This window comes from Myotis lucifugus, unplaced genomic scaffold (genome assembly GCF_000147115.1).
Source record: "Myotis lucifugus unplaced genomic scaffold, Myoluc2.0 scaffold_126, whole genome shotgun sequence".
NCBI classification, from domain to species: Eukaryota; Metazoa; Chordata; class Mammalia; order Chiroptera; family Vespertilionidae; genus Myotis; species Myotis lucifugus.
This window is the reverse complement of record NW_005871174.1, coordinates 820,785-848,268: the sequence shown is the minus strand read 5'-3', so window position 1 is coordinate 848,268 and position 27,484 is coordinate 820,785. Positions and strand designations below refer to the sequence as shown.

Genomic DNA, 27,484 nt, shown 5'->3' with positions numbered 1-27,484 from the left:
TGTATGATTAATAATTCTATCACTATTCTATAAAACATTGGTTAAGCACCAAAGTTTTCACTATGCTGGGACTATAGAGTAAATTAAATAAACCTAATTTCTCTCTAGCTTCTTAAAACTTTTAACACTTTTAAATAGGAAAAATATATATCAAGAATCCTTTCTATATATTCAAAAGTAAATAAATAAGTAAACTGGGGACATTTGAATCAGAGGTAGCATAAGGAAGTGTACAGAGCTCGGACTTAGGTACCAGATAGTCTTAGGTTTTGAATCCTAGTTCTGCTACTTATTTGCTCTGTATCTTTGGAGGAGTTACTTTTAACCTCATTGAGTATTTCCTCAGTTATAAAATAAATGTAATCATCCTTGTTTAGGAGTATTTTGAGAATTGGAGATAAGTATGTGACACAGTGCTTACTTAATATATGGTAAATAGGTATTCTTTCTTATCTTTACATTTAATACATTGTATTGTTAGGAACATTATCTGCTTGCCTCTCCACATTGGTAGCTTCTTATTTCTTATTCAGCTTTGTTTCTATAGCATATAGTATAGTGCTTGGCACATCTTAAGTATTCAGTGAATGTTCAGTTAATAAGTAGTTAGATGATGCCCTGGCTGGTGGTTAGAGCATCAACCTGCACACTAGAGGGACACAGGTTCGATTCCAGGTCCAGGGCACATACCTTGGTTACTGGTTACAGGTTCCATCCCTGCCCCCAGTTGGGGCATGTGTGTGAGGCGACCAATCGATGTGTTTCTCTCACATCAATGTCTGTCTGTCTGTCTGTCTCTCTCTATCTATCTCTCTCTCAGAATCAATGGAAAAAATGTCCTCACTCTGGGTGAGGATTAAAAATAATATTAAGTAGTTAGATGAATGAATGAATGAAAGAACAGATGAACTTTGTGAGTATATGTCCATTAGTTACCCACTGACCTCCTAATTACTGAGTTCAATAAAATTTTTTTCTCTTACTGGACTTCTCTGAATTGAACAATGTTGATTTAAATAATTTTGTTCTTTGGCATCTGCCCTTAGACCATTGCTCTTCACTGCTAGTTTTTAACTAGCAATTATATATTAATGATCCTCAAATCTATTATTTCCCTTCCTAACATATATATTCAGCTGTCTACTAGACAGCTCTACCTGAATAGTCAATAAGTATCTCAAATGCTATATATTAAAAAAAATAGTTTCTTTTCCTTAGATAGTCTAATTCATAGTTGATGGTTGCCACAGTCCTCTCAGTCTCCCAGTTTGAAAATGTGGAATTATCCTGAACTCTGTCCTCTTCTCTACTCTCCATATCTAGTTAGTCATCAAATTGTGTTGACATCTGTATATATTGGTTTTTCTCCAATTTCCTGTAAGCTCCTTAAAGACAAGAATTGTGTCTTACTCTCATTTTTATGTCCCCACCACAGCATGGATGCCAAGAATATAATAGGTATTCAGAAAGTATGTATTCAATAACCAGAATAAGTGTATATTTCTCATTGTCATAAAATAGATATAGTACATTATCATAGTAATAGCTAGCCATTTTTGAGCACTTACTATGTGCCAAGCACTTTGCTTCATATGCTGCATATCCAGTTAAATTATAACTATCTTATGAAAGTTGGTAATACAGCAGAGGAAAACAGGCTTTGAGGTAAGACAACTTTCCCATGCTCTCATGGCTAACAAGTGGCAAAGCTGGTTTTTAAACTCAGATCTTTATATGACTCCAGAGCCTGATGTTAACTACTTACATGGAGTTCTACCAATTTGAAGTCTTAGGTAATTGGGCTTACTTTCAATTTCCTTTAAATTTATCAGAATGAATGAAATATAACTATATTACTATAAGTGACATGATATACAGTATATGCATTACATTAAAATATTAAGATTTTATAATATTACCATTTAAAAATTAAGGGGGAAAAGTTAGAGTAGTTTTATGCAAAAAGTATGACATGTTTTAGTTGTATGACCAGGGCACAGAATAAAAATAAAGAAATTAGTTCTGTTTCCATCTTTGTTAACTTTTTCCTAATCTTGGCCAAGGCATTTAAAAGGATTGTGTAGAACTTACGTATATAGATATTATATCAACTCTTCTTACAAATAATATTTTTGAAGCAAAAGTAATATGACCAATGTTAAAGAAATTTTGCAAAAAAATTTCTCACCCTTTAAGTCTTGGTCTTAACGGGCATAATTAAGTTAATCTCAAATAAAACTTAGTAAATGCAAACCTTTTCATATTTAGAATTAAGGTCTTTTCATTTAAGTTCTTTCATAAGAAAACAATTATGAGCTTTTAATACTTCAGAATACATTGAGACATCTTCAATATGTAGAATGTATATTTGATTAAGTAAATTATGAGGAACATATGTTTGAAAACTAATTAACTAAAAATATTAATACCATATCTCTATATTATGTAACATCTTTGGTGAACTCTTGATTTTCCAGGTGTTTGCTTTGTGGTATTTTCCAAATTATATTTAATGTTATTTTTATAATGAAGCAAATAAACTTACTAAAAAAGATTGAATTGAAAAAATGATAAAACTTGAAATTCACAGTCACTTGTGACTTGTAATGACAAGAAAGAGAAAATAAGTTAATAAAGTATAAAAGTCATTTTTACCCATTAATTAAATAATAAGTTTACTATTTAGCATAGTTTTCTCAATACCAACTTTTAACATTTTCTTTAAAAGTCTTTGGTATATCTTGAGTTTGGTCACCATGCACTAATATTTAAATTTTACCTTTTTCAGGAATGGGATATGGAGATAGAACAAGCACATTTTGTGGCACTCCTGAATTTCTTGCCCCAGAAGTATTAACAGAAACATCTTATACAAGGGCTGTAGATTGGTGGGGCCTTGGTGTACTTATATATGAAATGCTTGTTGGAGAGGTAAGTAGTATAAAGTAGTGAGAAAGAAAAGAGGAAAGATGATTGAAAGAACAAAACATGTCATTTATAAAACTACTTAATATGTCTCATGCATAAATGGAACTTAAGTTTCATAAATATTTATAGTGTACTAATAATTGCCTATGATTCTGTATTACCTTCACTGTCTTTTTTAAATTTTTATGTCATCTGTGGAATGCATTACCAGTATTTTGAAAATAGTTTCTTATATTTTAGTATTGCTATGTTATGATTCTAAGATATAATATAACTGAATATTTCATAGGGAATAGAATAACAGGAAAACTAATAAACAGATGTCATGTATACCTGTAAAGAAAAGTCAGGCCCTAACCAGTTTGGCTCAGTGGATAGAGCATCGGCCTGTGGACTCAAGGGTCCCAGGTTCGATTCCAGTCAAGGGCATGTACCTTGGTTGCGGGCACATACCTAGTAGGGAGTGTACAGGAGGCAGCTGATCGATGTTTCTCTCTCATCGATGTTTCTAACTATCACTCTCCCTTCCTCTCTGTAAAAAATCAATAAAATATATTTAAAAAAAAAAGAAAAGTCAGCTATACCTTAGTCAAAAACAAATGTTACTTTCAAAAACAGGATAGCAGAATTGAAAAGATTAACTTTCTAACTATTTTCTTTAGATTAACTTGATACATTTCTGGGGATAACTTAGTTATTCACAGAAATTTTACCACTGAGGAAAGTGAATTATATCTAATAAATAAAGCAGTAGTAAGAGGCTAATCTGTTTTGTTATAAATTGTTGGATATGATAAATTAGGGTGGAATTGGGAAAGAGTCCTATTTAGATAAGTAATTGAAAACTACTTAGAGAATCTTGATGATCTCAAGATGCAAGAAAAATTATCTTATTGGATTGGTTCATTGTTCTAGTTTCTCTGGTGCAAACAACTTTTCTTGGCATGAATAAATGAATGAAGGAATGACCAAATTATTGAATGTCAGAAATTTCGAAAATTTTTCTCTGTGATTGTCATGTACCCAAACAAACAAATAAATGATTTCAGTTCATCCAAACAACATTGGAGTGAATACTTGGAAAAGGAGGGAAAGAAATAGCTAATTAAAAGGTTTATCATGTGCTAGGCACTATTCTGTGTGCTTTATAAATTTTAGCGTATTTAATTTTTCAGCAACCTTTAATAAGCTCAATATTAATCTACATTCATTTTCAGATACATAAATGGAAACAGAACTTGAGTAACTTGCTCAGAGTCTCACAACTGTCATGGGGTAGGGCTTGGATTTTAAACCTGGTTGTCTGAAAACCATTATATTTTGCTACCTGCAGGATAGGGTATTGAAGCCACCCAATCTTGTTTCTGTCCTTACACTGATGGTTCAGAACTAAATTTTTTACCTCTATTTAGAAAAGGTGCTGTATGCTGTTTTAGGATTGAAAGATGTATTTTATCCCTAATCCTGGGTGGTCTTTACTTTCTAAGAGAGCCAGAGTATGTATTCATCGTAGTTGTTTCTGTAAACTCTGGCATACTTGAAATCCCTTTTGAAAGTAACATATTTGTTGCTTTGTGTTTTTTTTAAGTGTAGCATTCAGATACATATGAAATTTAATTAAGTTACTAAAAATTATATGCTTGCTTAAAATTTAACCCTCCATATTAGAGATGACATGCAAAAAATATGTTTATTACATAATAATAGAGAATTAAGAGCCAGTTGATTATACTTCCTCCATTTCTAAAGTGACTGGAGGATTGGCAGTGAACAAGTGAGGAAGCTACTGTTCCATATTTTTTTTTAAAAGAGCTTCTAATTAATTAAGACAATGGAGCTATCTATTACTTCCGAATTGCTTTTTGAAATTCCGTTTATTTTTAACACCTCCATAAGAGGATAGTTGGGAAAAGAGCTAAACTTAAAACTCATCAGTATGCTTTATAATTTTATAGCGTTGGTGAAATTTTAGCAATCACATTTTTTAAACTCTTATAAGAGTGAGGTTTGGCTAAAGTTTATATCTAATTTCTCTGTCATTTACAAATAATTGAAAACTCCCTGAACATATCCTGCATATTCAAATTTGTATTTGAAAAATTTTTTAAATCTTTATTTTTGAAGGTATTACAGATGTCCCCTTTTTCCCCGCTATTGACCCCTTCTAGCCTGCCTCTGCCTCCCCCACTCCCCCCCAGGCCTTCACCACCCTATTGTCTGTGTTCATGGATTATACATGCAAGTTCTTTGGTTGATCTCTTCCCATCCACCCCTCCTTCCCTCTGAGATCCAGCAGCCTGTTTCATGCTTCTATGTCTCTGGATCTATTTTGTTCATCAGTTTATTTTATTCATTAGATTCCACATATGAGGGAAATCATGTGATACTTGTTTTGAAATTTTCTTTGTATTTGTACAAGTTTTGAGGACTGGAAAGACTACAGAAATAAACTAATGAATGTACCAGGTTTCCTTTCCCTCTGCCAAATGGGGTATCACAGAAGTAACCTTACATACTGGTGTTAGATGCTTGACATCTGAACAGATAGTTGCATTTTTACATGTGTTTAAAACACATTTGTTGTGTTTTGTTGTTAGCTTATAATCTATTTGAAGAAACAAAGAACTTTAACATCTTAACAAATATGAAGATAAACTTTTACTTATAGAATGACATTTTAAACACAAAGTTGACTGATCAAGTCAACAAAAGTGCTTTGTATTACCACTTGAAGTTCTGATTGCAAATCCTTGTGAAATAGAATTTTTCCCTGACTTACCTCCATTCCTGAAACAAATTATATTGTCCCACATACTAGGTATTTGATTTATGTATTTTGAATGAGTGAATGAATAAACTAAAGTTTTGATAACTGAAAAGTTTGAAATTACCTTAGATATGCACAGTAGGATGGGCAGCTCAGCTTTAGGAAGTTGGGTTCTGAATTCATTTTCACAGATTCCTCAGGTCAAAGATCCCTCTTACTCCATTGATACTTGGAATTACTGCTTGGTTCTTAGTCTTTAATATCTTATAGGAAGCGAGCAATCAATTCTAAACCATCTGAAATTCTGAGGTGATAAGCCATATTGTATAACTACATTTTCAGCATGGTTGAGAGTTTATTTCTTTGTATATCAAAGAGTCATTATTGTCATTCTGAGTAATAATTTTAATACTCTGCTGCTTACTGAAATGCCCCAAGATCTGTTGTGTATAGAGCATAAAATATGCCTGGGAATAGGTAGTTTTTTCTCTTAATTTTGTTGGCAACTGCTGCTTAGTGCAGTCATTATGTGACATCTGCAAATTTTCTAATTGTGTTTTGTAACTATTTAATACTGTGAAATTCAAAGCATATCAATATCTGATCCATTTTCACAAACTCTGCTTCCCTCCATAGTAACACTTACTACCATATTTACCTTACCCATTTTCTTCTGTCTTTCCACAATATTGAGCTTCTTAAAGATTGTTTATTATCTACATGTTTCCCACTATGTAGTAAATACTTAAAAGATTTACTGTCTGGCTATATAAATGAATGAAATAAAATGGGATGAAATTGAAAATTATACTAGAGGCCTGGTGCATGAAATTCGTGCACTAGGAGGGGGACGGGGGAATCCCTCAGCTTGGCCTGCACCCTCTTGCAGTCCGGGAGCCCTCGGGGGATGTCCAGCTGCCAGCTTAGGCCCACTCCCTGCACAGGCCTAAGCCGGGAGTCAAACATCCTTAGCGCTGCCACGGAGGCGGGAGGGGTTACCACTGCTGTGCTCACTAGCCATGAGCTCGACTCAGGGCTTCTGGCTGCACGGCGCTCCCTCTGTGGGAGTGTACTGATCACCAGGGGGCAAGTCCTGTGCTGAGTGTCTGCCCCCTGGTAGTCAGTGCACTTCATAGCGACTGGTTGTTCCACCGTTCGGTCAATTTGCATATTAGCCTTTTATTATATAGGATGATTTGACCAAATTTGTTCAGGTCTGTGAAATAAATTTAAGGAATATTTCAGAAAGTATATAGCAGGGGTCCTCAAACTTTTTAAACAGGGGGCCAGTTCACTGTCCCTCAGACCATTGGAGGGCCGGACTATAGTTTAAAAAAAAACTATGAACAAATTCCTATGCACACTGCACATATCTTATTTTAAAGTAAAAAAACAAAACGGGAACAAATACAATATTTGTATTTGCATGTGGCCTACGGGCCGTAGTTTGAGGACCCCTGGTATATAGTGTATCCTCTGGGCAATAGATATATATCTGTTGTAGCTTCTTTTGTCCTTATTTGTTGGGCGTTTTGGTGTTGTTGTTTTATTTATGTGGTTTTTTGTTTTGTTTTGTTTTTCACTGCCTTGTTCTTGATTGTGCTTTGGATAGGTGATAAGTTTTCACTTTATTGAAAATTATTTTGACTTACTCAAAGATATTTCTTCTAGTCTCCCTTTCCTGGTGATGATGAAGAGGAGGTTTTTGACAGTATTGTAAATGATGAAGTAAGGTATCCAAGGTTCTTATCTACAGAAGCCATTTCCATAATGAGAAGGGTAAGAATTAATGGTTTATAAACTATTTAAATTTTTTATATTGAAGGACATTTCCCTGTAGAACTCTAGAAGTTGTTTTCCAGTTCATAATTGCATGGTTTAGACAAACACATACAAAAAGAAATCTAAATCTTTGTAGGTTATGAGAATCTTTATCAGTGAAGTTGCTGGTTTTATTTTACTTTTTAACTTTATGTTGTGTTAGCTATTAAGAAGAAATCCTGAGAGGCGCCTTGGAGCTGGTGAGAAAGATGCAGAGGATGTAAAAAAACACCCATTTTTCCGAGTAAGTATGAAAGTTTAGAATTTTTTCTGAAACTATAGCCATTAGGAGTAGGAAACTAAACTGGACATTTTATATTTTGTAATTCAGCTAATTGATTGGAGTGCTCTGATGGACAAAAAAGTAAAGCCGCCATTTGTACCTACCATTCGAGGACGGGAAGATGTTAGTAACTTTGATGATGAATTTACCTCAGAAGCACCTATTCTGACTCCACCTCGAGAACCAAGGATACTTTCAGAAGAGGAGCAAGAAATGTTCAGAGATTTTGACTACATTGCTGATTGGTGTTAAGTTCCTACCCACTGTGAAACTGAGCAGACTGACTACAAGATGACCTCTTAAAAATAGCAACTCTTCATTTGCTCTCTGTGCCACCAGTAGCTTCTGAGTCTGTTTTTTTAAAACACATGAAGATTTGTTTTAAAGTACTTCTGATATCTTCTGAAAAGTAGCTTCTTGATGAATTCTCAATGTAAATCTGAGCACTGGAAACAGTTCCATGAAGTTTAAGCTGAATGAACATCAGGCGTGAAAATCTATCACAGATGAATACTTTTGGATCAATAGTCTTTTTTAAAAAAAAACAAATATGCTCTTCTATAGTCCCTAGTTTGGCTGTATGCCTGCCTTAAGTGGAAGGAAAATGAATCAATTAACTTCACTTAGCTGAATTTTTTAAATGAAAAAAGGGTTTGGGATGCTGTTACTAGTCAGACATGATTCTGTTTGAATAAGGCAAATACTCTTATTTTTTTAAAGAAATAACTGAAATATCAAAAAAAAAGTAGTAGTAGTTTGTGCACATTTTTAGGCCTTTTTTAATGAAATGAATTGATGTCTTGTTTTATAAATTTTTTATATTTATTAGGAGAAAACTTTTATTGCCTTATCTTTACCAACTATGTAACAGAACCTCACAGCTTTTCAACAGAGCTACTTGCCAAACACTTGTTTATTAAACCATGAAATGAACAGGAACAATTAAACATCAGCATTTACTTAAAATTTTAAGAATGAGAACTTCTGATTAGCCTGAACCAAGATACTGTGTTAACCTGTATGCATTCCCAAAGTCTAAACACTCAGCATGTTCAGTCATACCTTCCTCCAAAATCAGTGAACTCATTAGTGCTTCTTTTGATATTCATTGTACATTTATCAACCTAGTTCATCTTGTTCTTATGTCTACTGTAGAAGGGAACTATATCTTTGTTAAAACATAGGGGTTATCATTGTATACATGCTGTGAACATGTATATGTGCAAGTTGTAATGTATTCTATGTTGGTTTATTATTTAATTTCACCACTTCATCACTTTGTACAGTGGCCAAGCAGACACCTCAAACTCCCGCATTTGTTAAGTGCATTTGTACATTTTAGGCCACTGGATCCAGATTTTATATTGGCAGTTACTAAGGGCAAAAGCAATATATTGTAACAGAATGTATAAATATTTTTGATAAAACAGTTTATATTTTATAAAAATTATAACACTAAAGCTGTACCTCAAAAGTCTCAAAAATAATTTGATCAAGTACTTTTTACAACTTTTCAGAGGATCCTTTTGTGGCTTTTTAATGCTCTTATAGGAAAGTCTTTTTGTAAGCCATGACTTTTCCACTTGCCTGGAGTTTTGGATATTTTTGTTTGTTTGTTCATTTGTTTTTCCCTTCTAGTCCATGACTTCATTGTTTTTCCTTAGTTCAATAATAACATCTTTGATTCTGTGCTTAGCATATTAGGTTCATCATACCTCAGGAAAGCAAGTTATTAACTGAACATTCTGAATTAACCATTTAATCACAGTGATCTCATGTCTTAAAAACTGTTCAAGTTTAAATCATGAGAAACACGAAAGCAGAGAGTTGAGCTGAAAACATTTATAAATATTTCAGCCTTGCCAGAGGGTGTTGGCATGTTTTTGCTGTACTCTGAGAACAATTCAAATGGTTCAGAGATAATTCATATTTCCTTTCAAGTTGATTATTACCCAAGATCCTTTGGGGGATAATCTTCTAGAAGGAGCAATATGTTGTTTCAAGTTATTTTTAAATGCCAGTTGACTTTTGGTAAAGGACAATAGAGGATCTTAGCTTAATTGCCTGGCTTTAATTTAAACAGTATTAACACAACATTTTAAAAAAACACTAAATACTTTTGAGGTACAGTCTTTTCACCTTTTCAGGTTCTCAAATATGTATAAAAAGCAATGTCTAAAATAGGCTTTTAGCATTAAAAACTGACAGCATTTTTGTAACTACACAATGTACAGAAATTTTTTTTTAATTAAAGCCAATCACTAAAAAAAATTAGAGGGCAGGGTATATTCACACCAGTAAGCTGAAGAAAGCACTAATTTTTTCTGTAGTTTTAAACATATATATATATTTTAGTCAGATTTAAAATTTTTAAACTCTATAGAGTGTAAATATATTTTGCTATTACTGTATGTGTAAGTGACTGCTCAAGCACTTTGTGAGGAAATTAAAATATTTTAGAATGGTACACTATGCATTCATATGAAATGTGCCTTTAATTATGTCATTCTAAGAAAAAAGTGTTTTGCAGTCATAAATTACCACAGATGCACAAATTAAAGTTTAAATAGATTGCAATTTGTAACTTTGGTTTTAAGTATTATTTCTTTTTGAAAATTTTACATTGATCAAAGTATGCGTTGGCTTTACTGTATTCAAGATCTCAAAGACGTTAACTTTAGTTAGCCTTCTTGCAAGTACTTTTTGTCCTGGGGAAGGGCAAAATCATGAAGAGTCACAGCAAGTTGTTCTCTTCACTGACAATAATGGGAAAATTTTGCATCTTACTCCTGTAAGGTCAGCAGCATCTTCTATTCAATGGATATTGATGGAATGCCTTCTGTGTACTAGACACTGAGGATAAAAGGTAGGGGGGAAACATCAAAGTCTTCATAAATAAAGAACAGTATGCATTCATGCTAAAATGTAAGCACCATATTATATGTACTTTTTTCTTGTTTAAAGTTAACTTATTTTAAGACCTTACCTTTCAGAAAATAGGTTAATGTAAACAGAATATTAACATTTTATAGTCACTCAAAAATTACAAGTGACATATTTTAGAACAATAAAATTATCCATGCTGTTTCTGTAACACAAGTTGGGGGTCATAATGGAAATTGTTAGTACAGGTTAATTAGGTAAATGCTACACTGTAGATTCAAATCTAAGAAAATTTTTACAGGTGCTGCTTGTCTCCCTGAAAAACAGGGTGAGTATGAGAAATCCAAAGGAGCAAATAATTTAGAATTCTTATTTATCTACTAACTATATTTTGAGATCTAGTGTTTGTCTAAGATATTAACCTTATTGTGTGTATGCATATACATATACTGGTATATGTATATATATGTATGTATGTATAAACGTGCATATATATATTTATAAACATGTATATAAATGTATACATTTATTAATAGAGGTAAGCTTTTAAATAACTTCTCAGTGTTAAAAATCTTACATAATTGTCACTTCTAGTATTATGACTAAGGAAAAGCTCTAAGAAGACATCCATAATTTGAGGCATTTCTGGTTTTATTGAAGGTAGGAGTGGTCTCTGGCAACCCTTCACTCCCAACAGCAAACAAACTTGAGCATGAATCTGGACAAGCTAAGGCTTCAGATTAAGTTACTGAGTGCCTAAGCACAAAAGCGAGACTACTGAGAAGTTGGGACGGAAGCTGAGTCCACATAGTAGGCCAGAGAAGTAGGAAGTTGAAGAGGGTAAAAGCCAGAGTGGCAGGGAGCTGGTTTGGAAATGCAGACACCCAAAAGAAGTGGGGTTGCCCAGGATGGACTCCTCCAGCAATACCATTATGAGGACAACCTTGCAACAGCAGTAGAACTTACATTTTGTGCTAAAATCCTCAAGTTCTAATTTGAAAGTCACTCTCTAAAGTAGAATGAAATACTTTCTGAAGGAAAGCTTCTCAGGATGGGAACAAAGGCCTTTCACAAATTGAGGTTAAGTAAATACACGGTCTGGTGTTTAGTCGTTCACTAAGTATTGATCCCCTATTACTGGTTACCCGGCGTTGTGCTCGGTGTGGACAAGGCTCATGAAGTAGAGCCTACAGTTCATGAAGTAGGGGTACGTATACGTCACTTAGCAATGACATTAGTGTGATTCAGACTCCTCAAGGTGCTCTGGGAGTGCACCAGAGATCCAGGCAGGGAGTTAGTGAAGGGTTCTAAGTGAGGGAGGAAGATTTGAGTTTGCCACAGATGAGAGAACCTGGTACTTCTGAGGAAATGAGAATTCATTGTTCCTGGAGTGTGTGTATAAGCCGCAAGGAGAAGGTGAGTAGAGGTTAGGAAAGAAAGGGTCCTATTGTGCAGATGTTGTAGGCACTATTCAGGAGGTTATTTATCACAGGGCAGATCTAAATGTTATGGTACTGGAAGTGTGTGTACTTTTGGGGGGGTCCTCTTAATGAAATCCATGATAATATATGGCTACTGTATTCAGAGCCTTGGCAGGGGCCTGCACAGGTGCTCCTCAGATTTTTTTTTGCTTTCTGATAAGTCACCTCTGCCTCAGCCGTGGAAACATCTTCAGCTCGGATGTGATTAGATTGCCATGTGGAGAAGGGTCAGAGGGTGCAAGACTGAAGGCAGGCACAAGCTTGGGGCCTCTTCAGCAATGGTGGGAAGTGATAAAGACAAGCTAGGATATGGCACTTCGGTGTGAGAAAAAGTTGTATTCTGTTTAGGTGATAGAAACAAAGACTGGACTGACTTCATGTGGTCTTATACTGACCCCATCACATGAATGTTCCCCACCAATGTGATTTCCACCCATCCTTCAAGGGCCTTTTTCAAGTAAAAAGTTATAGGGCTTTTTGTTTCTCTGTTTTTTACATTTTGTGCCCTGCTCTTTCCACACAGGCAGAATGAGTGTTTCCTCTTCTCTGACCCCCTTGGCCTCTGCACACACCTCTGTCTTGTCTAATGCATCAGTGCAGGATATGCTTTATTCACCTCTAGTATCTTGCATCTCCAGGGTCTACATAGTGGAGAATAAATGGCTGCTTTTTTCTATACAAAGATTTTAAAATATTAACCCTTTGAGCGCCAACCAATATCCTAGGAACTATGCTAAAATTGCCAAGGCATTTTTGCTGATTTTACAGCAGTTTAGGGAAAAAATTATGAATCGCAAGTAAATGAAGTTACATATTCAAAAACTTAAGGAAACCTTTACTACATTTGTTTTCATCTTTGACATATATTGTTTGCTGATTGTATTATAAAATACTAGTAGAAAAAAAAATTGCCTATAGCGCTCCCGGCACTTTTGTCAAAAGACAGGAGCACAATCGCGCTCCCCGGCACTCAAAGGGTTAAGTATTAGTGATTGAGATCCAGCCTCAGATCAGTTGTTGATGTGAGTTGTAAGTGGGCTGCAATATAACAAGGGTGTTCCTCTGACAAGAGCCACTTCTTGTTTAAGTTCAGTCCTTCTGGACCTACAGAGAACTTCCACATTCATGCTGTCACTTGAAACTAGAGGCATTTTGAAAATCAGCACAATGGAGGGTAGCAAGAGGCCTGGGACTAGTCCTCATTTTGCTAGTCTCTAGTAGTAAGATGCAGGACAAGTTATTTCACCTTGCTAGTGACATAGCATTTCACCCTAATGTCTTCGTCTGTAAAATGAAAGAGTTGGAGTAGGGCATTCATTTGTACCTTCCTTTTCAAACAAAATCTTTAGTGGTACTCCAACACATAATCGGAGCAGAAGCGAGCTGGGGGCTATTTCTGAGGTCTTCTATGGAAGACCCTGATCTACACCGTTTGATGTCCATGCTGCTTGGAGGGCCTTCAAGCGACTTTAGAGTGGCCATTGAATATCCATCATCTCCAATATGCAGTAGAAGAAAACGGTGATAGACTAAAGCACAGTTAAAATGTGTTATCAGGGCCAAAATCTGGACCCCTGATGTGTACTGAAGAGCAGACCACCCCTCAGATGAATAAACTAAAACAGTAGGAGATGTCAATTACACAGTAGATATTTGTTGGGCCTCAGCAATGTAGGAGGAGGTTGAAAGCTCTTGGTCCATCATTGACTTGTCTGGTGTCTCATAGCCATGTAGTGGAAGGAACCACAGATGCAGTAAGGGCATTCCAGAGAAATCTCTGACAGATACAGCGAGTCTGATAAAATACCTTCAGTAAGGTATTCAATGTGATGTGTTCATCTGGAAGCTCCGTATAACTTTTACATCATAGACCTGCCTTGTGGAACAGTATAGATCACCCTAGCCTCTCCAGCATCTCTAAGAGCTGTAGACCCAATTCTTGTATGGTTTTTACTTTGTCACTTATGTCAATTTAAAGTAAACTGTCATTTGGCAGAATCTCAAATTCAACAGGGCATCACTTCTAGTTCTTGCTCTTGCTGTTACTTAGCATACCAGTGATATTCTTTCTCAGAGCTCTCAAACATTTATCCTTCATAGGCTGTTGCAGATGAGAGAAAGCATGAGAATTATTCTGATATTCTGCAGAGGAAAAGCTTTATGCTCATATTTTCCCTCCTTTTTCACCAAGTGCAAGCTTGAGCATCCTAGAATGGCAGTGAAAAGTCCCCCTGGCCAAGAAATGCCAGCAAGAATTATGAATGGAAGTGTATGTTTGTGAGAGATGCTGGGGTCTCTGGGGCTAGAGATCAGCTGAATGATGTGTTTGCAGCGACACCTTGAAATCTTGAGATCCTGATGAAAGGAGTGTGCATGTGTAAATATCCGGGAGGGAGAGAGGGGACCTTTCAGGAGGTCCATGAGTGGCAGATGAGATTAAAACTCCAGCAACAGGAAAAGTCAGGGCCATTGACAATTGGAAATATTGGCATGGGCACGGAGGCCTCTGGCTGGATTAGGACCAGATGGGTAATAGGCTGACCCCCTTCAGCTGTTCATCTTGATAATTAAAGTAAATCTTGCACCTGCGATACAAAATTAGCTTAGAAACCAAAGACAACCATGGGTAAAGTACATGTGTTGCTTTGAACACAAAGGCTTACTATCAAGAGGCATCTTGTTTAAGAAGCATTTATTTTGGAAGAAGAACAACTTATAGCAGTGATGGCGAACCTTTTGAGCTCGGCGTGTCAGCATTTTGAAAAACCCTAACTCAACTCTGGTGCCGTGTCACATACAGAAACTTTTTGATATTTGCAACCATAGTAAAAAAAAGATTTATATTTTTGATATTTATTTTATATATTTAAATGCAATTTAACAAAGAAAAATCAACCAAAAAAAATGAGTTTGCGTGTCACCTCTGACACGCGTGTAATAGGTTCGCCATCACGGACTTATAGCTATTAACTCCTTGACACCTGGACTGGTTTTTAAATATTTTAAAAACTCAACTCTGAAGAGCTTTCCCCAAGAAGCCAGATAAAAGTGTTGCTTTGAATAATTCTGTTAATCTTAGTAATTGAACAGAATTTGATTTGGAAGCTACAACTAAAGTTCATCTTGAGGCAGCCTCCTAAGTTTCAATAGTGGGTTTAGTAGAAAGAGCACTGGATTGAGGGATCGAGAGACCTGAGTTAGTCCCACCTCTTGCTACGGTGAACTTGGACAGAACTTGCGGTTTCTCTGCATGTCTCTGATCTACAAAATGGGGGTATTTGACCAGAGGGCTCAACCTTAGAATCCATGAAACAATCCAATCCTTGCACTCAGTGTAATAGCAGAGATTGTCAATGAAAGTGGCTTCCAGTGTCTTCCCCCCACTCCTTCTCTTTTTGGGTGACTGTTTTAAATACCCGGATGGAAGGAGCCATATTAACCAAGATTTCAACTGCTTTAAAAATGTTAGAATGCACAGGAGGGATCCACTTTATCATGGCTCACTCCTATTCCTAACTTGCTAAAATGTAGGCAGCTATGAATGAGGTGGGTGTAGGCAGAAGCTGGCTGCTATAAACGAGGTGGCTGTCCACCTATGTATGAGGAGTTTTTCATACCTCAAGATGAGTAAAAGTCATAACCAATCGTTGGTTTAGAATGTATTATATTTTAAGTACAGTAGTTCTCCACCCATTCGTGAGGGATGTATTCCACGAACTCTAGTGGATGCCTGAAACCTCGGATAGTACCAAATCTTACATATACCATGTTTTTTTTTTTCTGTACATACACACCTATTATAAAGCTTAACTTATAAATTAGGCACAATAAGAGATTAATAGCCATAAGCATAAAATAGAACAATTATAACAATATACCACTGTAATAAAAGTTATGAGTGAGGTCTCTCTCAAAATACCTTATTGTAATCATCCCTTCCTTGTAGTAAACGGTGCCACTTGTTTCAGGGGATTCCCTGCTGGTCTGCATACAGGCTCAGTGCCATCAATCAAAACATGTTTTCTATTCATGTCTTCCACCCACGAATTTAAAGCCTTTCCCATCTTAACCACTTATCATGCTCTGTGGCCATAACTTTTGCAGTTTGAGGTGCGACAGTAAAGCTAGCACAAATTTCTTTTTCCTCCATCTTCCACCTGAATTATTTCTACACTTGTTTTTGAGCTTGCCAATTCTCCATGTGGCCTGTTCTATTTCAGTGCTTTCTGATGCGTTTTCCATCTCATTTTTAAGCTCCAGAATTTGATTCTTTTTTTATAGTTTAAATATCTTTGGTAAAAGTACTCCTTTATCCATTAATTTTATTCCTGAACCCATCAAACTGAACTGCATTTCTGAGTTTTCTTTTATCTTGTTGAGTTTCTTCATGGCTATTTTGAATTTTCTATCATTTAGATCACAGTCTTCCATGACTCCTGAGCTTTTGTTGTTTCTGCAGAAACCAAACTTGGTTGTTCAAGTTGGCTGATGTGTGTTCTACCAGCACATTTGAGATAGTGAACACTTTTCTTAAGGACTAGTTTGCTTTTAATAATTCAGCAGGTTGATAGGTCTTTCATTTTCCAGTAGATGGCACTAGTTTTGGGTTTTTTTTCTTACCAACACTACTGGTGCCTCAAAGGTCATGGTAGGGGGTATCCCAGTGGTCCCTGGAGTCATTGTCTGGATGTTAGGGTGGTGGGTGTTCCTGCTGTGTCCCTGGTCATTTGGATCTCAGGGAACTACCACCATCGTGGGGGAATGTGGTGGGTGAAGAGGAGCTGTGTTCATGAGCCTGCCACAGTTACCTGGTTCCCTCTGTGTGCAGGTGCCTCTGTGCTGCAGCTCTGAGGGCATTGACCAGTTGCAGCTGCTACCAGGCTCCATCATATGGCAGGAGGGAGCTGGATTCTCCAATGCTGGCACTGCTTCTGCTCTTTACCCTCCAGTGAGCATAGTGTGGGGGCCACACCCTGACTTAGCTGGAGAAAAGGCGTTACTTGTTGGTCTTCGCTTACATTGCCTAGCAGTCAAGTGACCTTAAATCAGTGTTCCTCAAAGAGTGATATGCAAAACACCTACACATCACAATCACCTGAGGGTAGGGTGCTTATTAAAAAAATTCCTGGACATTATCAGGCCAAATAATCTCCATTTAAAATATTCTTTACCCTATGAGTATCCCAATCAGTAAAAGTAACAAAGAATTATGGATATGCATATTTTATAAAATGAAACGTTAAGATCTGAAAATTGAAATCTGTTGCTCTATTTATTTACCAGCATCTTCTCTGCTCAATCTCATGGAGGAAAACGCACATTCTTATCAAGGCAGTGCCATCCAGTGTCCAGTTCATCACTTCTTGCCTTTTTTTTTTTTTAATCCTCACCCGAAGATATTTTTTCCATTAGAAGAGTGGAAGGGAGGGGAGGAGAGAGAAAGAGAGAGGAACACCATGTGAGAGAAACAATTAGTGACCAGGTACAGGGGTCGAAACCCACAACCCTTTGGTGCACAGACCGAGGCCTTAACCACTGAGCAACATAGGCCAGGGCACTTCTTGCTTTTTAATACATACATAGGGTGTCCCCAAAAATGTATACACACATTTTGAATAACTATAAAGGCAGTTTATGAAAATATACTTTATTTTCAAAGTTAAGCCATCAGCTGTTAGAGTGTATATACATTTTTCTGGAACACCCTATATAAATTATAAGCCACACAAACATTTAAAACTACAAACTTGTTCTTGTTGTCAACAGCCATTGCTAGTTCCATGACTTTATTAAAATTTAAAAAAAAAAAACACGAAACAACTAAATATATATTTCTTAAACAAAAAACAAGGACTTCTATCAGCTTTATTAGCTACAATAATATGCCTTATTTGTAATTATACATTATAAATTATAAATTACATATAACATGTAATTATAACAAAAACTTTAGTTTTGAAAAACATTTTATTCAAGACTTACATAATTTCAAATATCTTCCAAAATAGTTTCTAAATAGCTAAAAAAGAAAGCAAATTCAATAAGAAATTTAAATCATTAAATATGTTTTACTAGTATATACATACATAATGCCAAGCAATTAACATTAGCCCTGGAATGCGTACCATTTCTTTTTCCTTATTAAAGGCTCAATCCAGCAATTTATATACGCTATGTACAATAGGCAAAGTTCAGTGACCACAAGAGTTTGACATTAGCTGCCTCAATTTATAATTGGGGTAGTTTGTCAACAGGGGTGTCAAATTTGAAGTCTGGAGGAAACAGATCTGGGGCCCGAGGATAGATTAGTCTGTAGGACTGCCTGATTGTAACATCAGCAACACCAGCAATATCTCCAATTTCTAAAAGACAAAAAATAAAAATATTAAAAGTATAACTTCTATCCTACCTACATTCTACTACCTAAATTTCAATTTGTGAGATACAGTTGTATAAAATGTCAAAGTGAAAAACAAAACCAAAGCTATTGTTTTTTAAAAATCAATAATGGAATTATATACTAAAAGTCAAAAGCAGTGCTAAAGTTATTACTGGTATTACCCTATTACCTCAAAGGGTTATCATCAGTATTAAAAGTTTTACTACATGTAAAACATTTGAACAATGCTCAGGGCATAGCACTGCAAGTGGCAACCATTATATTGGCCTTCATATTTGAAACTGACATCTTTTTCTTCACAATAAACCTTTTTGAGGATCATAGAAGTAATCCATGAATGCATTCTTGTGAAGAAATTAACTTTATTATTTAAAGTTCCCTTGCAACATCTCCCTCTTCTGTTATGAGGCTAAAGCCAAAAAGGGATCATACTATAAATATTGTTCTAAAACTTTTTCCTACTTATTACATCAGAGATCACACAGCTGAATATAACAGCATAATGTAGATGTGTTTTGCTATTATAAACACAGTTGAGCATATATATTCTCTATTATAAACAGTTGATACTTGTTCACATGAGGATTTCTACACCCTAGAGCAGTGGTTCTCAACCTTGGCTGCACATTAGAATCACCTGGGAATCTTTAAAATCCTGATTTCTGGGCCTCATCCTCCGGAAATTCTGTTTCTTTGTTATGGGGTGGGGCCACAACATTAGTAACAAAGAAACAGAATTTCCGGAGATGAGGCCCAGAAATCAGGATTTAAAAAGATTCCAGGTGATTCTAATGTGCAGCCAAGTTTGAGAACCACTGGCCTAGACTAGAGTATAGGAAGGAGTGGATACAATTTAACCCTTCAAAGTAGTTACCACTTTTTTTCTTCTTTTTATTAAATCCTAAAGGACTACCACTTGACAATTATTTGGTTAGTTATAAATAATTAAAATGGATTTTTAAAACATGCCTTTTAATAAAAACTCAAATAAATGAGGTTTTACATTTTCAGTGATAGCTGCCATCAGTGTGCAGCTAACGGATTTTGAATTTCCTTATGCATTACATCGTTTTAGACATAGATACCGATGAATGTCAACTATGTGAATATGAACTTACAGGAAGAAAAGGGCCTTAACTTTCAACAAAACATTTAGTCTAAAACACAAGTAGAAGAAGGTGTCTAGATAAAATTTTTGTGTTGTTGATTAGAATAAACTTTACAACTAGGAATTAGTAAGGACCACCTGTGCCTAGCTTCAGCTTATAAATTCTACCAGAAGACTCAAAATTTCCTTAAAAACATGAGTGGCCTGACCAGCGTGGCTCAGTGGTTGAGCATTGACCTATGAACCAGGAGGTCACAGTTCCATTCCTGGTCAGGGCACATGCCCAGGTTGCGGGCTCAATCCCCACAGGGGGGCATGTAGGAGGCAGCCGATCAATGATTCTTTCTCATCATTGATGTTTCTATCTCTCCCTCTCCCTTCATCTCTGAAATCAACATATATATATATATATATATATATATATATATATATATATATATATATATATATATATATATAAAGAAATATGAGTGGAGGCCAAAGGCAATCAGGGCACATTTAAATAACAAATGGTGACTTATTCCTGATCATTCTTCTATATCATTTACTACTTTTATGATAGGGAAACATGGCCTAAGCCGATGTGAAAGGCTATTCCGAATAGGGTATTATAGTTATCGCAGTAAGTAATTTCATTACCACACTTTTACATTTAACTGCTCTTTTTTCTTTATGAATCTTTTTGAGGATCACAGAATGAATGAATTCATGCTTATATAGAAATTCACTAACACTTCTGTTTGAAAACAATGCTAAATTAAAAAATGGCTTTACAGTGTATAAGGTGGAAACTACTTATGCCAAGTGTTTTCATTAGGAGACTGTGAATACTGTACAAAAGGAGACAGAATAGGCTTCACAGACTGTTACAGCCTGATTGCCAGGCGGTGAGAAACAAGGCATGGCCCTCCTCTCAAGATTTAAAAAAGTAAGTTTTGAGGAGGGGGAAAGAAAACTATTCAAAATAACCAGGAAAATGTGGGGGAGGGAGGGAGGAAAAAGTCTAAATATTAAGAATGTACAAACTAAAAATAATTCAAATGAGAAAAAAGATTAAGTCTATACAAAGGCTAAACCTCCAAACATTTTTATATATGAGCTCCTAAGAAGGGAAATACTCTATTTTCTTAAGTTATGATGGTATGGAACTACCTCTTAAAGTGGGTTCTGGATATTTACCTGCTTCATACCTAAAATGGAACTAAACATGACGTGCTACAGCCACCATGGTCTTATCACTCCTCTCCTACCTTTTTGGGTCCTCTTCTCAGCTGATGCCTGTGAGGCCATGTAAATGGCTGCTGCCGCCACAGATATCGGGCTCCTTCCAGGCACCAAGTCCAGTTCCACAGCTTTACGGGCTATATGTGTAGCTGCCATCTGCACTTGCTTAGGAAGACAGAGGTTGGAACAAAACCTGGACATGAAGTCCCCAGTTGTAATCAAATCCACACTGGTTTCTAAAGCTTTCAAAATAAGTTTAAAACATCGACCAATTTCTTTCTTAGAAATTCGTGATACGGCACATATTTCTAAAAGAAAAAAAAAATTAGATAAATACATCTATGTAAGTCATATAGTTCATTTTAAAATCTATCATTTCAGATTACAAAAGTAATACATTCTAATAGCAAAAAATTCCAACCATGCCTTACAGATGAATCCCTAATCATCTCCATGATACTTCCCTTAGAGCAGCGGTTCTCAACCTGTGGGTCACGACCCCATTGGGGGTCGAATGACCCTTTCACAGGGGTCGCCTAAGACCATCGGAAAACACATATATAATTACATATTGTTTTTGTGATTAATCACTATGCTTTAATTATGTTCAATTTGTAACTATGAAAATACATCCTGCATATCAGATATTTACATTACGATTCATAACAGTAACAAAATTACAGTTATGAAGTAGCAACGAAAATAATTTTATGGTTGGGGGTGACCACAACATGAGGAACTGTATTAAAGGGTTGCGTCATTAGGAAGGTTGAGAACCACTGCCTTAGAGCTAATTTAAATTTCCTGTTAATTTAAATGTTTATCAAACTTTAAGGACATTTTTTCCCCAAGGTTAAATGCAGATCTTTTTTATTTTTTTTAAATCCTCACCCAAGGATAGTTTTTCCATTGATTTTTAGAGAGAGTGGAAGGGAGGAAGGGATGGGGAGAGAAACATTCATGTGAAAGAGACATATCGACTGGTTGCCTCCCGTTCCCCCATATGAGCTCCGACCAGGGCCAGGGATCGAACCTGCAACCCAGGCGCGTACCCTTCACTGGGAACTGAACCTGTGACCCTTAGGTGCGAGAACCAACGCTCTATCTATTGAGCCACACTGGCCAGCACTTAAATGCAGGTCTTAATATTTAAAAATATTAATGTACCTGAAGGTTCAATTTATGTAAATAATATTCCTCAAGCAATCAAAAACTTCTTTGATATTTATATATTAATCTATAAGGAATATGTATCAAGGAGATAAAAAAATACTCAAGCTAAATAAAGAATGCTTCTCCAGCTACACAATGTCTTATGTACATGCTATCCCTGTGATTATAGGCTGTAGCAAAACAAAATAAAATATGAGCCTGTTGGTCTAAAAATTCAACTACCAAGCACTTTAAAAATAAATTTAACAAAAGCCTTAGTTTCACTTGTAATAAAAAAGATGATAAAGGCCACTGCCTCTTCATAAAGAGAAAATGTAAAAATTAAACATTCACAGATAAATAAAGGGTAATTATAGTCTTAAGCCAAAACGAACCCTGGCAGTTAAAGTCAGTATACGCATCACAGCAATACTGAATAGGTGGTCACGTATTCATAGGTAAACTGCAAACTGGATGAAAAATACTAGTTCTCTCAAAGTCTCCAACTTAACTGTGAAAGTGCAAATTGCATAACTCAGGATAAAAAATGTCACTGATGCTTTTTAAGGGTTGACTCCCTCACTTGTAGAGACGTGGCTATATGTGGAAACTGTTTTCTATGCATCAAAAATTTACAGACTCACTACAGAGTCCTACTCTGGTTTATAATAACAGGCTTCAAAACGTACAAAAGTTCTAATTGCCAAGGAACACAGGACAGGGCTCACTCACATGGACTAAAATGACTTTACATGAGAAAACCACCTGAAAAGAACATCGTCAATTAAATTACATAATTAATTTTTGTCAAGGAACAAAAATAAACAGGCATTTGGAAACTGTATTTAGGTGGATTACTGGATATAACCACAAAGACACAACATAGCACTACTTAGTGTCAAAGCTGCCTGACTTTGGTAATATGACATAGATAAGACTTTTATTTAGGCAACTGAAAACTCACCTTTAAATGTCCTAGGAACCCCTTCTTGTCTACAGGCAATATAGAGACACGCAGAAGCTATGGCATCATTAGCTCTTCCCTTCAGGCTCTTCTGTTCATACACTTGCTTGAATAAATTATTTGTTCGATCCTTCAAAACAGAGAAACTAAGTTTAATTAACTCTAGGCCATTTAATTAGTTGCAATATCAAAATTTTATGTGTTCATTAAATTATGCTAAGTCAATGCCAGAATGGCTTAAAGGAGACAGACAGGAACTTACAACTATATTTCTAGGGAGGTTGATTCTGTCTGCCATGGTAGTGATTTCCTTGAACGCATTCATCATGGCCCGATCAGAACTACTCATTGTTCTCCGATTCTGGTACTTAGAATTGCCAAATTCATCAAAACTTGCAGCTCCGGTGCCCTATAAAACAAAGTTTTATAACTTTATATGCAAAATTTTGAAAATCTGAATGAACAATTTCTGAGAAAACAGAGCTCATATGATCTGACTCCACATGCCCAAGAAACCTACCCTGTGTAACCTTTCTGTTCTTCCAGGTAAAATGGTTTTAGGAATGTTTTCTATCAAATACTTTAAATGTAAAAATCTCTATTGAGAATCTAATAATATAAATTATCATATTAAAAGACTACAAAGAAACTCAAATGATCATCTCTAAAGGTACTAAAAAAAAGGTCTAGTAAACAAAACTCAAAACCCGTTAAAAAAAATCTGATAAAACACTAAAAATGGGTACTTCTTCATATTAGAAAATCACTCTCCCAGGCCCAAAGCCAGCAAGATGATTAACAGAGAAAACATCTGCAGCATTACATTTGTCAGAAGACAAAGGCACTTCTTACCTCCACATTGTAGCAGTGTACTAGGAGAACTAGCTAATATGTAATTATAATTATATAACAATTATATAAATTATATTAGTATAATTATATTAAAATTAGGCAAGAGGAAAATTAGAAGTACAAATTTATGAAGTAATCAACCAGTTAGAAGACAATGAAAGAAAATTAGTTGCAATCTTACATCTGAAAATGTCCTTAGTATACTTTTTCCAGCCTGTAAGACTAAAGCAACTACAGATATCACCTACTTAAAAGATATTTCTGGCCCTAACCGGTTTGGCTCAGAGGATAGAGCGTTGGCCTGTGGACTCAGGGGTCCCAGGTTTGATTCCGGTCAAGGGCATGTACTTTGGTTGCGGGCACATACCCAGTAGGGAGTGTGCAGGAGGCAGCTGATCGATGTTTCTCTCTCATCGATGTTTCTAACTCTCTGTAAAAAAATCCCTCTCCCTTCCTCTCTGTAAAAAAATCAATAAAATATATATATTTTTAAAAAAAGATATTTCTGAACACTGTAATCTTTTAAACCTAGTATACACTATGCTTTTCAAATTTGATATGTAATGTATACAGCATAAAAAAAATAATTAATGACCTGCTTTTTCACGTTACTTTATTAAAAATAGACTGTGCAGTAGTATAGGTTAAGTACTAAAATAGCATACACTTCCTTGATTAGTCCTTTGGAATATTGCTAGTACTATTTCCAATTCAGATACCAGAGCAAAAAAGAGCCAGGTTGCCAGGACGGTTATGCTACTATCCTATGTAATAGCAGCAGCTACCATTAATTGAACACATAATACATGTTGTTATAAATACGTCACATATATTCCCATGTAATTTTCAGTATCTCTATGAAGTAGTAGTATTCTCACTTTACTGATGAAAAAATGTAAAGCTTAGGTAAGTATTTCCAATACTAGAAAATAGGCTATATTGAGTTCCAATTTGTTGTAGGTGGTATAAAAGGAAAAGACATTACTAGTGTTCTAGGAGCATAACAATATGTACTCACAGAGACCATACTATGCTCAACCTAATTTTTGTGCAAAATGTGCTTCATGAAAACAAGGGCTGGAGATATTAAGGCTCTGATTTTGAGCTGTTGGCCTCCCCTTTACAATGGAAGCAATGCATAAGGCAACCATCATTCTCAATGGTATTACTGGCAAATCTCATTCTGAGGACAAGACTGCTCACTGAGGCAGTGACTGATGCCTCTGCAAAGTTCCCCAACTCCCAGGTTTCTGGTCAGGCCTCACTTGGTATTACCTTGCCAATCATGGTAGACAAATCTCGATCACTCAGAAGAGGATTCTGAGAATCTCCAACTCGAGATGGATCTTTTGTTGCTTTATCATTGCTGAAAGTTCTCCATTCAGATCCCACATCGATAACCCGGTCACCTAAGAATATAAGCACAAATCTAAATAGTCTTGGCAATACAGGGTTTACTTAACACTGTCTAACATGCCCAACTCAATGCTTTTATTCCCAGAAAATTTCAATATGGACATCTAGGCTCCAGCTTAAGTATCATGTCTCAGACATTTGTCCTAAAGCATTCCTTTAATTGTTGTGCCAGCCCAATAATTACCGTCTAAAAATCTCATGCTATAATTAGTCATATTCTAATTCTAAAAAGAAAAAAGACTTAAGACAAATAACAAAATAAACCTATTTATATGTGAAACAAAGATAAAATAGTATAATGATTCTGAACAAAAGTTTGCACAAAATGTGCAACAGGCATGAAAGAAACATTAGACAACACTGTTCACAATGGTATCAATGCGCACAGCCTAATTTAAAAAAATACTAAGTTTTCACAGGAAATGCTTTGCAAAGAACTACGCCTATGCTTGTTTTGGTAAATATTTAATAAAAAATATTTTTGGCCAAATAATTTATAAATAACAAACTTTAAGCCTAGAATCAGTGAGAAGAAAGCCAAGTAGACCACACACACACACACACACACACACACACACTAGACGCCCCCTCAGCCCAGCCTGCACCCTCTCCAATCCAGGACCCCTTGAGGGTTGTCCGACTGCCGGTTTAGGCCTGATCCCAGGCCCGGCAGTCGGACATCCCTCTCACAATCCTGGACCACTGGCTCCTAATCACTCACCTGCCTGCCTGCATGGTCGCCCCTACCTGCCCCCCTTGTGGGCCTAGTTGCCCCCAACTGCCCCCTCCTGCCAGCCTGGTCGCCTCTCACACACCCCCACCCCCCACCGGCCTGGATGCCCCATGCAGCCTGCTGTTCAGTCGTTTGGTCGTCCCTCACTAACCCACCTGCCGGCCTGGTCACCCCACACAGCCTGCTGTTCAGGAGAGACAGAAATCAGTTACCTCAGCAATTAAAAGATGTTCTGGTGCTGACAGTAAATTAATAAAATGCTCAAGAGTGTAGACTCTATCACTTGTTGCTTAGCCTTGGACAGATTACCTCATTTCTGTGCCTTTACTGCCTCGGCTTTAAATTTTCCCAATAACCTTACATTTTAAAGATTGTAAAGATTAAACTGTAAGCTAATACAGGTATAGTGCATGAGGAGTGCTTTAAAAGCAGTTCAGAGAAACCAAGATGGCGGCATAGGTAAACAACGGAAATTGCTGCCTCGCACAACCACTTCAAAAATACAACTAAAACACAAAACGGACATCATCCAGAACCACAGGAAGGCTGGCCGAGTGGAAATTCTACAACTAGAAGGAAAGAGAAAAGCACACTGAGACTCAGAGGAGGTGCGGAAGTAAAGTGCAGAGGTACGGAGGCGCACATGGAAAGGGCTGGCAACTGAGGACACGGTTGTCTTTTTCAATCGGGAGGGAGTCTCAAGCTCTTGGCTGCTCTGAACTCCAGTTCCGGGCAAGTCTCTGGGAACCCAGACTCACACGGGGAGAAACTGGACTGTCTGGCATTGGTCGGAACTCGAGGGCGGCTTTCTCTCAGAGGTGCTTACAGCGATTACCAGGACACTGAGACTCGGGGCCTCTTAGGGTAGGACTGAGGGTCAGCCATAGCTGTTTGCTCCATCCTGTTGATTCCCTGAGACCCCGCCCCACCCAAGCTGTGTGCAGAGGCTTTTGCATATGAATGGCCTGGCCCTTTGCAATCTGAAAATTACCTAACAAACTGCAGCTGGGTCAGAGAGACCCAGAACATCCAAAAGAAGGCCCAAGGCCCCACAGCTGCTTGCACTGCTTCACAGCTGGGCCTCATCTACGCACCTCCAAACCCCAAACAAGGAAAGGGAATCTGCAGATTTCTCCATAGCTCCTGCTGGGTAGCCTCAGGCAGGGGCTAAATTAGCACCTCCTTAGAGATCCAAGAGCCAGTGTACCCAGTGGTCAGAGTGGGACCATCCAGATTACAACTCCTCAGATCCATAAGGGACACACTCAGGGGGCAGACTCAGTGAGCACCAAAGCCCCACTGAAGCAAGTCTTGTCCCAGAAGGGTGTCTCCAGCACAGAAGTTCTCCCACTGTAGACACAGCTGATTCTCACAGCCAATTGGCCTGGAGATCAATTCCTCCCAGTGATACCAACAACAGTCAAGGCTTAACTACAACAAGACTGTGCACACAGCCCACAAAGGGTGCACCA

At 36.7% G+C, this 27,484-nt stretch overlaps 2 protein-coding genes across 10 annotated transcripts in view; one reads left to right on the top strand and one right to left on the bottom strand.

Annotated features, from left to right (window-relative positions):
* Positions 1-10,723, top strand: part of PKN2 (protein kinase N2) — a 101,989-nt gene extending 91,266 nt beyond the window's left edge. For 4 of the 5 annotated variants that reach the window (XM_006093902.3, XM_023758229.1, XM_014460145.2 and 1 more), the window contains 4 exons: positions 2,789-2,931; positions 7,367-7,474; positions 7,680-7,760; positions 7,848-8,137. In XM_006093902.3, the coding sequence (XP_006093964.2) occupies positions 2,789-2,931; positions 7,367-7,474; positions 7,680-7,760; positions 7,848-8,051 (536 nt within the window). In that variant the 3' untranslated portion in view covers positions 8,052-8,137. Of the gene's footprint in view, positions 1-2,788; positions 2,932-7,366; positions 7,475-7,679; positions 7,761-7,847 lie in introns of all 5 variants that reach the window. The other variant, XM_014460143.2, reaches the window with a different exon arrangement.
* Positions 8,695-27,484, bottom strand: part of GTF2B (general transcription factor IIB) — a 51,332-nt gene continuing 32,542 nt past the window's right edge. Inside the window, exons 3-9 of one of the 5 annotated variants that reach the window (XR_002830529.1) lie at positions 25,139-25,272; positions 23,274-23,420; positions 23,012-23,141; positions 20,922-21,203; positions 18,289-18,525; positions 17,444-17,530; positions 8,695-10,652 (exon numbers count right to left, since the gene is read on the bottom strand). Coding sequence is in view for 1 of the 5 variants with exons in the window: in XM_006093901.3 (XP_006093963.1) it covers positions 18,392-18,525; positions 20,922-21,203; positions 23,012-23,141; positions 23,274-23,420; positions 25,139-25,272 (827 nt within the window). In the remaining 4 variants the exon portion in view is untranslated. Of the gene's footprint in view, positions 10,653-17,443; positions 17,531-17,910; positions 18,526-20,850; positions 21,204-23,011; positions 23,142-23,273; positions 23,421-25,138; positions 25,273-27,484 lie in introns of those variants that run through there. The other 4 variants (XR_002830531.1, XR_002830532.1, XR_002830530.1 and 1 more) reach the window with 4 other exon arrangements.